The sequence below is a fragment of the Papaver somniferum genome, chromosome 6 (assembly GCF_003573695.1).
Source record: "Papaver somniferum cultivar HN1 chromosome 6, ASM357369v1, whole genome shotgun sequence".
NCBI lineage: Eukaryota > Viridiplantae > Streptophyta > Magnoliopsida > Ranunculales > Papaveraceae > Papaver > Papaver somniferum.
The window spans coordinates 3,616,521-3,630,248 of NC_039363.1; the positions used below are offsets into that span (position 1 = coordinate 3,616,521).

The 13,728-nt window shown below is 36.2% G+C and overlaps 1 protein-coding gene across 1 annotated transcript; it reads right to left on the minus strand.

Annotated features, from left to right (window-relative positions):
- Positions 1-351: 351 nt before the first annotated feature.
- On the minus strand, positions 352-1,050 carry LOC113290341 (protein MIZU-KUSSEI 1-like). The gene has a single exon (XM_026539951.1). It carries the CDS (start codon positions 1,048-1,050, stop codon positions 352-354), a length of 699 nt encoding a protein of 232 aa, XP_026395736.1.
- Between the last annotated feature and the right edge of the window lie 12,678 nt (positions 1,051-13,728).

Here is a 13,728-nt window from a genome sequence, read left to right on the forward strand (position 1 = left end):
TACAAGCAAGCATTATTACTCCGATGTCTGTCTGTTGGTGTTGGGTGATGATAACACATCCAAATTTCGATCAATATTGCTGCATTAGAGTTTTAGCTAACAAAAGAAAATTCTAGAAATTTAGCATTGCATCCGCAATTGTAACGTGACATGCTAGTATTATCAGTGTTTTGTAGGTGATATTATCCTCTCTCATGAGGAAATTAGCAAAATTTACTGCAACTTTATGATTTAAATGAAGGGGAAATGTCAATTTTGATAATTAGCATACAAGTCAGTTGTTAATTACATCTTATAAGGTTGTAAATTACATAAGATCGATTTGTTCGATGTTTAGATTCACAACAATCTTCACCTAGTTCGAGTGAAGAAAATACTGAGTTGTTGATTATTACTTCCATCTTGATTTATCAAATGGAATGATTCTGAATTCGATGATGCAGATACTCTTTCGAAATTAGCTCGTAAGTACATAAGATCGCCTGCATTTTTATGTGAATCCTCATCTTTGTAGCCAATAGAGTTCATTAGTGTTTTCCGATTTATGATGCCCACACCCTCATCAATATTCTGCATCAAGCTAAGTACTCTCTTATCAGCTTGAGTTGCAACGCGTTTTATTGCGGAACCAACTTCTCTCCCATTACAATACATAGTCCAAACTGGTACAGACAAGAGATTAGAAGAGGAATGCCGTGATGTATTGTTGCACTCCAATGCAATTCTTAATAACCCACTTTTCATTTCCTGAGCCAGAATAGTTGTAGGTAAGGCAAGTTCAAGAAGGAGTGTAGGAATATCAGAATCAGGTTTAGATTGAATGCAAAATGTAACTTTCCCTTGACGGTACCCAAAGATTGTCCCCGTCGACATGCTTTTGATCCCTGAAGTCTTGTCTGTTTTGGTATTCTTGGAAGGTGATACTGAACGACTTCGACGTGGTTGTAAATAATTGAGATACTTGTTATTATTGTAGTACTCTCCTTTTCTTCGATTCTCAAGTTGTTGATTAGAGATGTTTCCAGTGCAGCTTGGAATGATGAACCACATAATTGATCGAAGAAGACTCCATGAGCGGACTTGATTTTGACAATCGACTGATGTGATACCATCAACAATGTGTAATTGACTTGTTCTAGTCGACATGGTTTGTGTATATATATGGAAGAGAAGTCTTCAGTTTAAGAAACTAGATGAGTATGAGAATGTTGAAGAACCGAGAAGAAGAAGATGATATGAATGATGCAGATGAAAGGTGTATATATAGTACAAAAAGAAAGAACAAGTTGAAAGGTGTCTTTTTCAAGTTCTTAAAATAATTTTAAGAAAAATAATATACTTAAAATAACTCTGGTATGTGTTACAAAACAAAAGGTTTAAAGTGCACATCCTGAGTGGGAGTCATTTCATCGTAGGGACACACCATTATATGTAACAGCTTGAATCATTGCCACAAAAAAAAATTAAAAAAAAAGAAAGATTATATGCATTATATTAATAGCAAGGGTTATGGGGACGAGACTCTCTTTTGAAATGAAAGAGTTCATCAAATTTGATAAAATTAGGTCATACTATGGGTGGAGGGTTACCCCTTTCACCTTAAATTCAATCAGCTTCTCTTTCGATTGAAAGAGTACATGAAAGTCTTCCCTACATGATTAACAATTTGCCGTTTGTAATAAATATAAGAGAAACCACAAACGGTTTACCGTGAACAAGTAAAATGAAAATTAAAGAGGAACCGTTCACCATTTAAGTTTTTATTCTCTTCATATGGTTCTTGATTCCCGTATGTATATATGCTAAAAGAACGAAAGCTGCAAGTTTGGGTTTTTCCCAGTTGACATATGCATATTTGGATCATTTTCATATAAGAAAGAAAAAGAGAACAATTTCCCTTTTGTTTAGTTCTGTTGCAAAACGGGTAATCGTCTCCCGTATAGTCTTTCCACACTCTATTCCATGGGTGATTTTTCACTCGTTCAGAACAAGACTCCTCCCTTTCGAAAGGGATGGACTCATTTAAAGTCTATCTCATAGCCGTTACTCTAAGTTTAGTTCATTCCATGCGTTCTCCACTTTTTTCTCGTTGTTTAGTATTTGTGGTTTATGGTTTGTTGTATGATTGTGAGTTGTATCCCAATTTTTTTGTGATAAAAATGTGATGTTAAGGTTTCTCGATTCAAGTTAATTTTTTTTTTCGAAAAGTTGATTAGCAAATATGTTTTTATTTTCAGATCTTTCAATATTAGGCTTAGTCTAAGGCTGGCTCTAATGGGGAGGTAAGACTCATCTTCCTCCCCTCAAAATGTCGTTTACGTGACGCAGTTATGTTGAATTCAACGAGTGTTCTTCAGTTCGGTAGAACGTGAGATGGAATCAACACCAAGAACCCATTAGGGTTGGCGTCCCAAAAACTTGCAAAACGCTATTAGGGTTGGTGTCTAGAAAATATTTTATGTAAATTCTAATATGATGAAGATATAGACCCTAAGATTCATAGTTTTATTGTTGATATAACATTGATACATCAGACGCCATTAGGGTTGGCATCAGACGTCATTAGGGTTGACATCTTTGTTTTGAATCTTGAATTCTCATTACGCTTGGGTATTGAATTTTGATGACGTGTCATGGGTATAAATGTTGAATCACGGACACCCGTCAGACTAAGCCTCATAGGGGAGTAAGATTCAACTCTCTCCCCGGAACCATTGTTTAAGTGTCTTGAATTCCCTTGATTCACCGAGTTTTTTCTTCAATTTGTTTTGGTGTGAGATGGAATCAACATTAAGACGCCATTAGGGTTGGCATTCCAAAAAAGCACCAGATGCCATTTAAAATGGCGTCTAGGAAATATTTTATGGAAATTCAAACATCAGTATCATACAGACTGTTGGATTCACAGTCTTATTGATGATCTAACGGTTGATACATCAGATACCATTTCAAATTGCATATGATCCCATTTTAAATGGCGTTTTTGTTTTGAATCGTGAATTCCCATCACGCTTGGACGTTGACTTTTGCTGACGCGTGTGACCCAAAAATATTGAATCTTAGGTCACCATTAGAATCAGACTTAGGTCATGCAAATCTTTGGGACAAACATAAATTCTGTTGGCAATGTAATCAGCCAATAAAATTTTGGCCTTAATTTTGCCTATAAATGAGAAAATATGCTCAAAACTAGTACTTACTGCGGGGCACGTCACAAGACAACAACATGACAATTGTAAGAGTTGCTGGCGCATGGTGTTTTTATGTCAGAGCTTATTGTCACCATGTTTTTATCTCATATATTCTACACCCAAAGCTTTTTGGTGGTACGGATACAATCAAAGTAGAGTATGGACTGTGTAGTGATAAGACCTTGTTAGATGGCACACACCTTCTTTTGTCTTCAATATTCTTCCCCTTTTATGAGAAAATTGGATATTTGTAATGAAAAGAAAACTGTTGTTGTTAACTGTTTCACCATATATGAAGCTAGATAGATTGCTGCCAATCAGTATATATTTATATGTTTGATATATATTTTCCACTCACCTTTCTTCACGTGAAAAAGTAAATAAAAACAACACAAATTTTCCAAAATGTTTTTCCTTTTTTGGGTGTTGGTCGTGTAAGGTAGAGTACCAATAGCAAACTTTTGGGTAATGGAAAAGCTAGCTGCCTGGACTTGCTTAAATTAAGTGGGAGCGAAAGAGACCAATAATCACCAGGCTAGCTTAGCTTCAAAAGTGCGAACAACTCTACCGTGTCATTTGTTTTGTCTCTCGCCTTGTTAAATTTACTTATTAAATACCAGTTCTAGCAACACACATGGCTTACACCACTGACACATCGTCAAAATCTAGTCCATATGTTAAAAGGATAAAATATTGATTTAATTTCCTCGTCCTATGAATGCCAATGACACTGCAATTTCACAGTTCATCTTCCACTTTCTGCTTACTTGTGCTGATTTCATTTCCACCAACTCCACACTACGTAAGGAATCTTTGTTGCAATTCCACCTATTGGTATGCAACTTTGCATACCTTTTATATGCAAAAGAGAAAAATGTTACTGAAAACGTAATTAACTGACTAATGATTGGAATTAAAGTTCATCACTCAATGATTGAAACTTTATCAGTCAGTCGATCAAAGAGCATATTAGAATCAAAAGAGTCTGGCAACGCACTGCAAAATCTATCATTTTCCATTAGCAGATTTATTAATTTGGTATTTGATAACCCTAAATTATATTAAATAGCTGATTATTAGTTAATCAATTAGTGAATAAAGCTTCCAAAACTTCCATCGTGCACATAAAGATATTTGGGATGTCATGTTAGATTCAACAGCTGATTAATGATTTAACGTGCACATAAAGATGTTTTCGTTTGGACGGAAAATCGAACTGTTGACCTCCTATTTGAGAGTCAGATTCCTGGCCAACTGAACTAACCATAACAAGATGAGTTTTGATATTATGCTTTCAGTGTGAAAATATCACAAACCAAACAAAGGGGACATTAGCACGGATACTAGTATGATCATCTATCATCACGAACACAAAGAGAGAGACAATCGGCATGACAACACTTTCTTTCGCATGTAATTAAATGACTGATCAGATTTCGTATGTGCAACAAATTTTTAAACTTTAAACCATGTTTGGTCGGCTTAAATGTTTTGCATGTGATGGAATTTGTTGTCCTGATTTCTTAGTTTCACCAATAATGGAAGATTCTTAATAGACCAAACAGACGAGTAAAATTTCACATTATTATGGGTGCCTTTGCTTATTCAAAATTAGTATAACCTGTACGCAAAACAAAACACCCGTATTTGAGACAAACTGCCAATTAATAATGAGAACGTGCATGTGAGTAAAAGATTATATCATCATAGTTATCTCTTTTGTGTGTCGTAGAACAGTGAGATTAGTGACCATATGTAATGTTATCTGACTAACTAAAATTCCGGCTTTATGATATCCTTTTTGTTACAGAGTGAGCTGTATGCAGCGTGAAGCTGATTCCTACTGTCGTCTCACTAATCATATGTAGGCCGTGTAAGCATTTGTGTTTTCTAGTGCACGGCTGTAAAGTCTGCTTACCAGGATACGCACACATTTTAATTAAATTGCGCATATTATTACTAACTGATTGATTAATTTAGGATTTATTTGAAAAAGAAGATTAGTCTTTTGGGGTGCTATTCCTTTCGGCTTAATTTGTGTTGATTCGTACAACTTTTCTTAGTATTAATGAAAAACCAGACTAGTAAGTGAACTGAAATTCTGCCGGCTCTAATTTTTCATCTAAATCGGTCATTTATATCTCAGTCCGGAAATGATAAAGTCATTAAGATTTTGTATTCTTGAGTTAAAACCCTATTGCATGAACTAGCTGCTCTTGAGCAAAAAAAAATCTGTCAATATAAATGCAACCGGGGAATTGAAAAGTCTAAAACACCCGTTTTCGCCATTAGCTACAAGTTCGATAACATTTTTTTAACTAACTTTTAATATTTAATTTTCAAACAATATATTCCTGATGGAGAGAGAAAGAGCGTAAAAAGAACTCTCTCTGGAGAGAAAAATTTTCTTTGTTTCAATAGAGACAATTGGTAACACAGCAGGAATTAGAGTGGAAGAAAAGAAGCTAGGGGGTTATAGATCTTGGATACACTTACCATCTGAGATAGCGTTTTGGGCTTTGGATGCGATGGAAGAAGCAATGGATACCAGTTCAGAGAAACGCAGATGGGCAAGAAGGGAAGGAGAGTCTTCTTTCCTGTGTGAAGTAAGAGACAATGAAGCAGGGAGATGTTTAGAATTTCCAGGGTGAGGAGAGGAGATGGTCCAAGATCTTATGCACTTTGTATTCCTAATGGTAACGGTAACTGTTACTGGGGAGTCTTATTTAAGGAGATGCAGAAAGTACTCAAGGAGAACAATCAGCATACGAGATTCATTCGAAAATCATCTAACAGATCAGATTTTCAAAATATTAAGAGAGTTTTGAAGGAATCTGTTCATAGGGGTCTGATTAAGGTGAATGGGTTTGTACGTTGTTAGAGGGTGGCTAGGGATATATTACTTCAAATGAACTGGGACTCTTTTTTGGATCTTGAGATTATTGATGAACAAACAACACAGATAGTGCTTGTCAAGCAATACTGGTTACATCTTTGGAGACCAAAGAAGTTAATAGTTGATGATTCTGTAGCTACTTTATGGCAGAAGATTTTTATCATCTTAATTATCTTCTCGGGAAGGGGCAAGGAAGATACCAACGAAACAGAATCAGGATGTCATTATACCAATTCAAGCAATGTTGATAAGTGGTTGAAAATAAGGGGAATTCCACATCAGTTCAGCAGCTACAAGTTATTCTAGTCCATTGGTGAGTCGCTGGGAGGATTCAGGGATGTTGCTGATGGAACCTTGAATTCAAATACAGATAGTACAGCTATTATTGGGCCGAAAACAATCCAAGTTGAGAACTCGGTCACTAAGGCTATGACTCAGGATTTGGGACAAAAAGCATTGGCTTATATGCCAAAGCCTCTGTTGAATCCATATCAGCCTTCTTCGTCAGATAAAGCGTCACAGGAACGCGTGCACTCTCAATTTGTGTCTTTAGCTAATACGGCAGCAGGAGGAGGCCTTATTGTATCTAATGAACGCTCTTTTCGGGAAGGATGGACGTGTAGATGTTGTTCCCATTTCTCGAAATTGTATTGTTGTTCCTACCAGCAATTCGTTTCAACATTTAGATGATGCTAGATGTGAAGGTGAATCGCTTGGTTGGAACAATATGGTTGGATGTGACGTAGGAGAACCCAAACATTTAACCAATGAGTTTATCTCAGTCAGACAGGGTTATTCTCAACAGGAATTAGGCAGAGGTGAAGATGGTGTACCTGAAATTGCTGTAGAGAATAATCTATGTTTAACTCCTCAGGTTTGCTTGACGACCTACAGATTGTCTTGCATGACAAGGGATTATTGGATAGTGCTTTTGCTGAACTAGCGCAGGACTCTATGCCTTTACAAGTAGCGAATTCAAAAGAACTCTTCAATGTTATGGAAAATCAAATTGTGATCAAACTTGGGAATTTGCAGGATATCAATATTGACTCAAATGAGGTGATATTCTCGACATCCAAAATGGTTTTCGAGTTATGTTGTAACCTGGGAGGTATTGATCACAAAGAAGAGAAGCACGCTAAGGCAGTAATAGAGGAAATTATGTTTAAGTATAGAGACCGTTACAAGGCTCTTGCTGAAGGTAGAAAAATCCAAGATAGTTGTGAATCACAAGACGGAGAATATGATGACGAAGAAGTTACTTCAAGGAACTTACGTATCACTGATGGGATCTAAAATTATCCACTGGAACATGAGGGGGCTAAATTCCAACATTATGCAAATTGCAGTCAAGGATTTAATTTTAGTTCACAAATGTTTGGCTTGTGTGATTCAAGAAACGAAGCTAGCTAGTATGACTAGCTGGTTCGTCAGACAACTTTGGTTTGCTGATGAATTTGGTTGGGATTTTCTGCCATCTCAAGGAGCTTCCGGTAATAGTGGTGGACTGATGACAATTTGGGACGATTCATTGTTGGAACTGTTAGACAAAAGATTGGGTGTTAATTCAATTTCTTGTTTGTTCAGATTTAGAAGCAATGGATTCAAGATTATACTTACCAATACGTATTCTCCGTGCGATTATGTAAATAGAGAATTGTTTTGGAATGATTTGTCTGAAGTACGACAGTGGTCTTCAGAGTGTAGTGTTTGGAAGGTGATTTAAATGCAGTTGGAAGTGATGAGGAAAGAAACAGGCATGGAGGTGATGTGAGAAATATAATTTTTCTCAATGATTTTATTATGGAGCAGGAGTTGACAGACCTTCCTCTACATGGTGGTGCTTACACTTGGAGTAACAAACAAAATGAGCCATTACTGTGCAGAATCGATATATTTTTGGTTTGTACAGGATTTGATTCAAAGTTTGAAAATGCTACTCAAACTGCGCCGGTAAGAACATGTTCAGATCATAATGCTCTGTTGCTAGACTTATTTACAACTGTCAAAACCAACTCAAGCTTTAAGATAGAGAACCATTGGTTACAACACCCGGAGTTTGTGAAGCTGATGGAGCAATGGTGGAGAGCTATGGAATTTTAAGGGTCCCCTGATTATATATCATTCAGGAAACTTCAAAATTTAAAGTTTTTCATTAAGAGGCGGAGTAAGGAAACGTTTGGAGGGCTGAGAAAATTGGAGGAATAAATCACGGAGAAGATCAAGGTTTTGAACTTAGAGGAGGAATCAGGTTACCTTTCTGACGCTAATGTAGATTTTATATGGCCAAAATTAATGATTAAATGAAACCTAGTTTTATCCGCAAGCGCACAGGTCAAATGTAATATAGATTGCAAATGCGGTTCGTTCCACGAAGAGTGTGAAATACTCTGCCAACTAATACCAAAAATTAAGTAATTAATAAGATAATGTTTTAAGGATTTTTAGAAATTGGGAACAAAATGAAATAATAAATAATTTAAAGATAATCAAAATGAATGTGGGTTATGAGGGTCTTCGGTTTCCACCAATTAATTATGCAAATTTTACTAATCGTTAAAAATAAATTCCATGCATTTTCAAATATTATTTCTCCGCTATAGTTTTCTTCGCTTCATGGATAGTGATTGTAAAGTATTACCTATCAATCCTAAAGCATATGGCGTCAAAGAATTTAACCAAGCACGTAATATCAATTGAAAAGCATAAGTAATCAAGAAAATCACATAATCAATTAAATACCAAGCTATATGAAGAAAAACTATTAATCAATCAAATCATTATTTAGCATATAAATGTAGAGTTCACACAATAATTGGTTTCTACCTACACCCTAACAATCAATTTAGCAAACCATGAGAAGAGAAAATTTTAATACACCAAACCCTTGTTTCTCTTCTCTGTCACGGCTCTGCGGCCGCGTGCCCCCTCTCAAATAGTCGACATACCTTCTTATACAACTTCCCTTTCTTTTAATTCATTAAACAAAGTATTAAAATAAGTTATTCTATGAAATATCTTGCATACAAGTTAATGTCGTCATCAATATCTTTCCCCAAATAGTATTGCCACCTCGTTCTTTCAATGAAACAATAAACTCTTCTTATTTCCAAAATCTCCCAAATGAAGAAAGAATTATTTTATTTGCAAAATAATCTCACGTGTAAATATTCTTCAATTAATTCTTCACATCGCAAATAAATTATCTTTCCCGGTGGAATATATTTGAAATAAAGTAAGAAATATAAAATACTTCTCATTTTCAGTTTGCATGTGCCAACCCTATTTTGATTTCAATTCCTTTGTTGCGTTTGTGCCTCGCCTATGAAACAATTTTTTGCTGCTGACATATAGAAATACCAGGCCAACATAATAACTGTTGCTGATATATATAAATACCAGGTCAGCGTAATAAGTGCTGCTGATATATAGAAATACCAGGCTAGCGTAATAACTACTGCTGATATATAGAAATACCAAGCCAGCGTAATAAGTGCTGCTGATATATAGAAATACCAGGCCAGCGTAATAAGTGCTGCTGATATATAGAAATACCAGGCCAGCGTAATAAGTGATTCTGATATATAGAAATACCAGGCCAGCATATTTGATCATTGTGGTTGCCGATATATGGAAGTACCAGGCCAACCACATTTTGCCATTTTCGTCGCAAACACCATTAAGTCTCACATTTTGTTGTTTATTCGCTGGATGATCGAATTCACTCGTACTTTCTATAACAGCACTAAAATAGTATTAGCAACTAAAATATTGTATCCTAGCTAGTATAAATATGGGTATAAAATGTAGCATTTACATGCTTATCAGACGCTCAGTTGGAAGAGAGGGAAAATTTTCTTGTTAATATTAATACACTGAAGATAATGAGAACCATAATGACACCGGAGAGCTAAAGTAAATGGCTCAAAGATGGTGATAAAAACGCTAGATTCTTTCATAGGATTGAGAATGCAAAAAGAAAAAGGAATAGTATTACTAAACTGGAGGTGCCAGGAGTGGATGTGTTTAATCAAACGGTGATCAAGAATGAAATACAACAGTACTATACTTCACTTTTCACGGCAACTTCGTCAGTTTACCCTTATTTTGATAATTTGGAGTTCAAAAGCATAGATGCAGTCCAGTAAAATTGGTTAGGAAAACTATTTGAGGAGAAGGAAGTGCTTGCAGCAATAATGAGATGTGAAGCTAACAAAGCCTCGGGTCCAGATGATTACAACTTGGAATTCTATAAAGCTTAATGGAATTTCTTGAAGCTGGAGGTTTTGGCATATATAAACGAGTTTCACAGTAAAGGGAAACTTGATTGGGGATTGAACATGGCGTTTATGAATCTTATTCCAAAGAAGGAAGACTCTGCAACAGTTAAAGACTTCAGACCTTTGAGTCTCGTAAGTAGTTTCTACAAGATTATTTCCGAGCTCTTAGCGAAGAGGATAAGGTGGTGATGCCTAATCTTATATCAAAGGCTCAAGGTGAGTTTATAAAAAATAGACAAATCTTGGACGGCATTTTAATTGCTATTAAGTCTATTGATAGTAGGTTAAGGCAGGGGAGGCCTGGAATTTTATGCAAGATAGATATGGAGAAGGCATTTGACAATGTCAATTGGCCCACTCTATTTTCAATTTTGAAGAAGAATGGTTTTGGGGAGAAATGGATTAAGTGGATAAAATGGTGTGTTAAAGGAGCACAATTCTCTATTCTGGTGAATGGCGAGGTTACGGATATCATTAGACCTTTGAAAGGAATACGGCAAGGTGACCCTTTATCCTCTTTTTTATTTCTACTAGTTTTAGAAGTTGTGAATGTTGTTGGATGCAGCTGTAGCAGAAAACAAATTGGTGGTTTCCAAGTTAAAGAAGGTGGTACAACTGCGTCTCATCTCCAATTTGCGGATGATACTATTATCATTCTTAATGCTTCTATTGTGGAGGTAAGAAGATTGCTTATTATATTGTTGTTATTTGAATTGATGACGGGTTCAAAACAAAATCTTGAGAAGAGCTCCATGGCAAGTATAGGAGCGGATGAGTTTATTGATGTCCTATCTATGGATTTGGGAAGTAAAATAGACTCTCTACCTGTTTCGTATCTAGGTATGCCTATCATGGATACGAAGAGAAGTGTAGCAATTTGGGATATCATCATTGAAAGAATGAAAAATAATCTAGCTCCTTGAAGAAAAAGTATCTAAACAAAGCAAGGAGAGTTACATTGATTAAAATCTCTCTGGAAAGTATTGCAACTTATTAGCTTTCAGTTTATCACCTGCCGGTGTTTGTGGAGAAGAAGTTAAAAAACATTATGAGGAAGTTCTTATGGGGGGAGGATGAGAAAAAAAGGATGATGAGCTGGGTTTCATGCAAGAAGATTTGTAAGTCTAGAAAGTAGGGTGGTTTAGTCCTATGTTGTAAAAGGCGCTAGGCGAGGCGAGGCGCCAAACCTAGCGCCTCAGGCGAGCGCCTTTTATTTAGAAAAAAACTAAACAATAGTATAATTTGGCGCCTGAGCGCCTTTTTTTGCTAGGCCCCAGCTCATCGCTTAAGCGCCAAAGGCGCTCGCCTTTTACAACATAGGTTTAGGCATCAGAAGTCTGCGTTTTATCAACAAATCTCTCTTGGACAAATGGCATATGAGATTTTATAATGAGAAAAAAGCTTGGTGGAGAAAGCTTATGTGTGACAAAACTAATGCAGATGAGCATTTTTAGTGCCTCAGCAAACTAAGGAGCCGATAGAAATAAGTATGTGGTATGATATTCTTAAAGCTAATCGGGATTTCTATAGTGCTGTGACTATGCAGGTTCGAAATAGGAAGAATACAAGATTCTGGCATGACTAGTGGAATCACAAAGGAGCGTTTAAGGATAAATATCATAGATTTTACAGGATTAGCAAACAAAAGTTTGAGACTGTAGAGAACGTGAACGGAGATATGTGGAATTTTGATTTTTCAAGAGATTTAAACCCAGCTAAACATATAGATTTGTTGGAGTCGAAGCACGACATAAGGACAGTGGTTTTGGTAGCAAGGGATGATGATTTCATTGAAGGTGCATGTTCCTCGAAGGCGTTATATACGAAGATGACAGAATGAAGAGGACTGGGATTGTTATCAAACGGTGTCTAGTAAGATTGTTCCGCCGAAAGTGCTCTTTTTAATTTGGGCAGGGATGCACGATTCAGTACCAACAAGGGCAATGCTTCAGCACCGCAGGGTGGAGATTACTTCGAACACTTTTTTCATTTGTAATACTCATACAGAGATGCAGGATCATCTTTTCGTTCACTGCGATATAGCGAGTTATTGCTGGGATACTTTAATAGACTCTGTACAAGTTAATTGGGTAAGAAGCAATAGCTTATGGGGTTGTTTTCAAGGAAGGTGGATCAACAGAGTTTCAAAAGGATCAATTTGGCTTGGCACTTAATACCGTATGTGATTTGCTGGGAGCTGTGGTTAGAAAGGAACAAAAGAGTATATGGAGGCCGCCCAAACACTATAAGAAACTTAATATATAGCAGCACCCAATGATTACGGCATAAATCCCTACTACTGTCGCGAAAACCTATGTAGCAAGAATTCTATTGCTGCACCCAATCTTTATTGTTGCAGCAAGAGATTATATTTTTTTGCCACACTTTTTTCATATTGTTGTTACAGTTGTCTGGTAAAAGTTTCATTTTGCAGCAGTAAATTATACCTTTTAGCTGCAGCTGAAAGGTACTGTAGTTAGAAATTTGCTTTTACAACACCTATATTGAAGGTGTGGCAATATATGGTGTAGCAATAGCTAGATTTTCTTGTAGTGAAAAACAAGAGATGAGATTATTTGTGCCATAAAACTAGATATTCATCTTTAGAGTTCATCTTCTGATTGGTTACTCTATGAATCAAGTGCTTTTCCAATGGAAGGAAATCATGAACGCGAGATAAATTTCGACTTTCTTTCGTTTTGGTAGTTTGAAGCCTCTGGCTTCCTTGTAAATATCCGGTACATAGTCTTTCTTTTAATATATATCCTTTCCTCTTAAAAAAAAAAAAATTAATTTTCAACATATTAAAAAAAACAAAAAAAAACAAGAGGCATGTAAAAGCATCATTAATTAAATCCTAAAAGGGGCCGGGTTCTTCCCTTTTAGCATGTGAAAAAAGGGGACAAGAGAAACGAATAAAGCGAAATCTAGTTTCCAAAATGTTTCTTCTTTTTCTCTTTCGCGGTTTGGAAATGTCAGATAAAGTATCAGTTGAAAGCAACCTTTTGGAAACAAATAAGCTAGCCAGGATTTAACAAGTTGGGGGTGAGGCAGTGAAAACAACAACCTCCAGGCTAGCTCAGCTTCAAAAGTTCAAACACTTGTACCATGCCATTTGTTTTGTCTCTAAATATATATTAGATACCAGCAGGTTGATCAAAGCTCGGAGCAGACTGTAATATCACTAGATGTCAAAGTTTACAATTAATCTAATATATTATAAGAGCATCCAAATAAACTGGTATGTTACTTTACAGTTCGTTTTTTGCCTCCACAATTCTGATCTCATTTCCATCAACCTGTCAATATAGAATCTCTGCAACACGGTGTCTCATATTGTACGGTATAAACGGTTCCACCG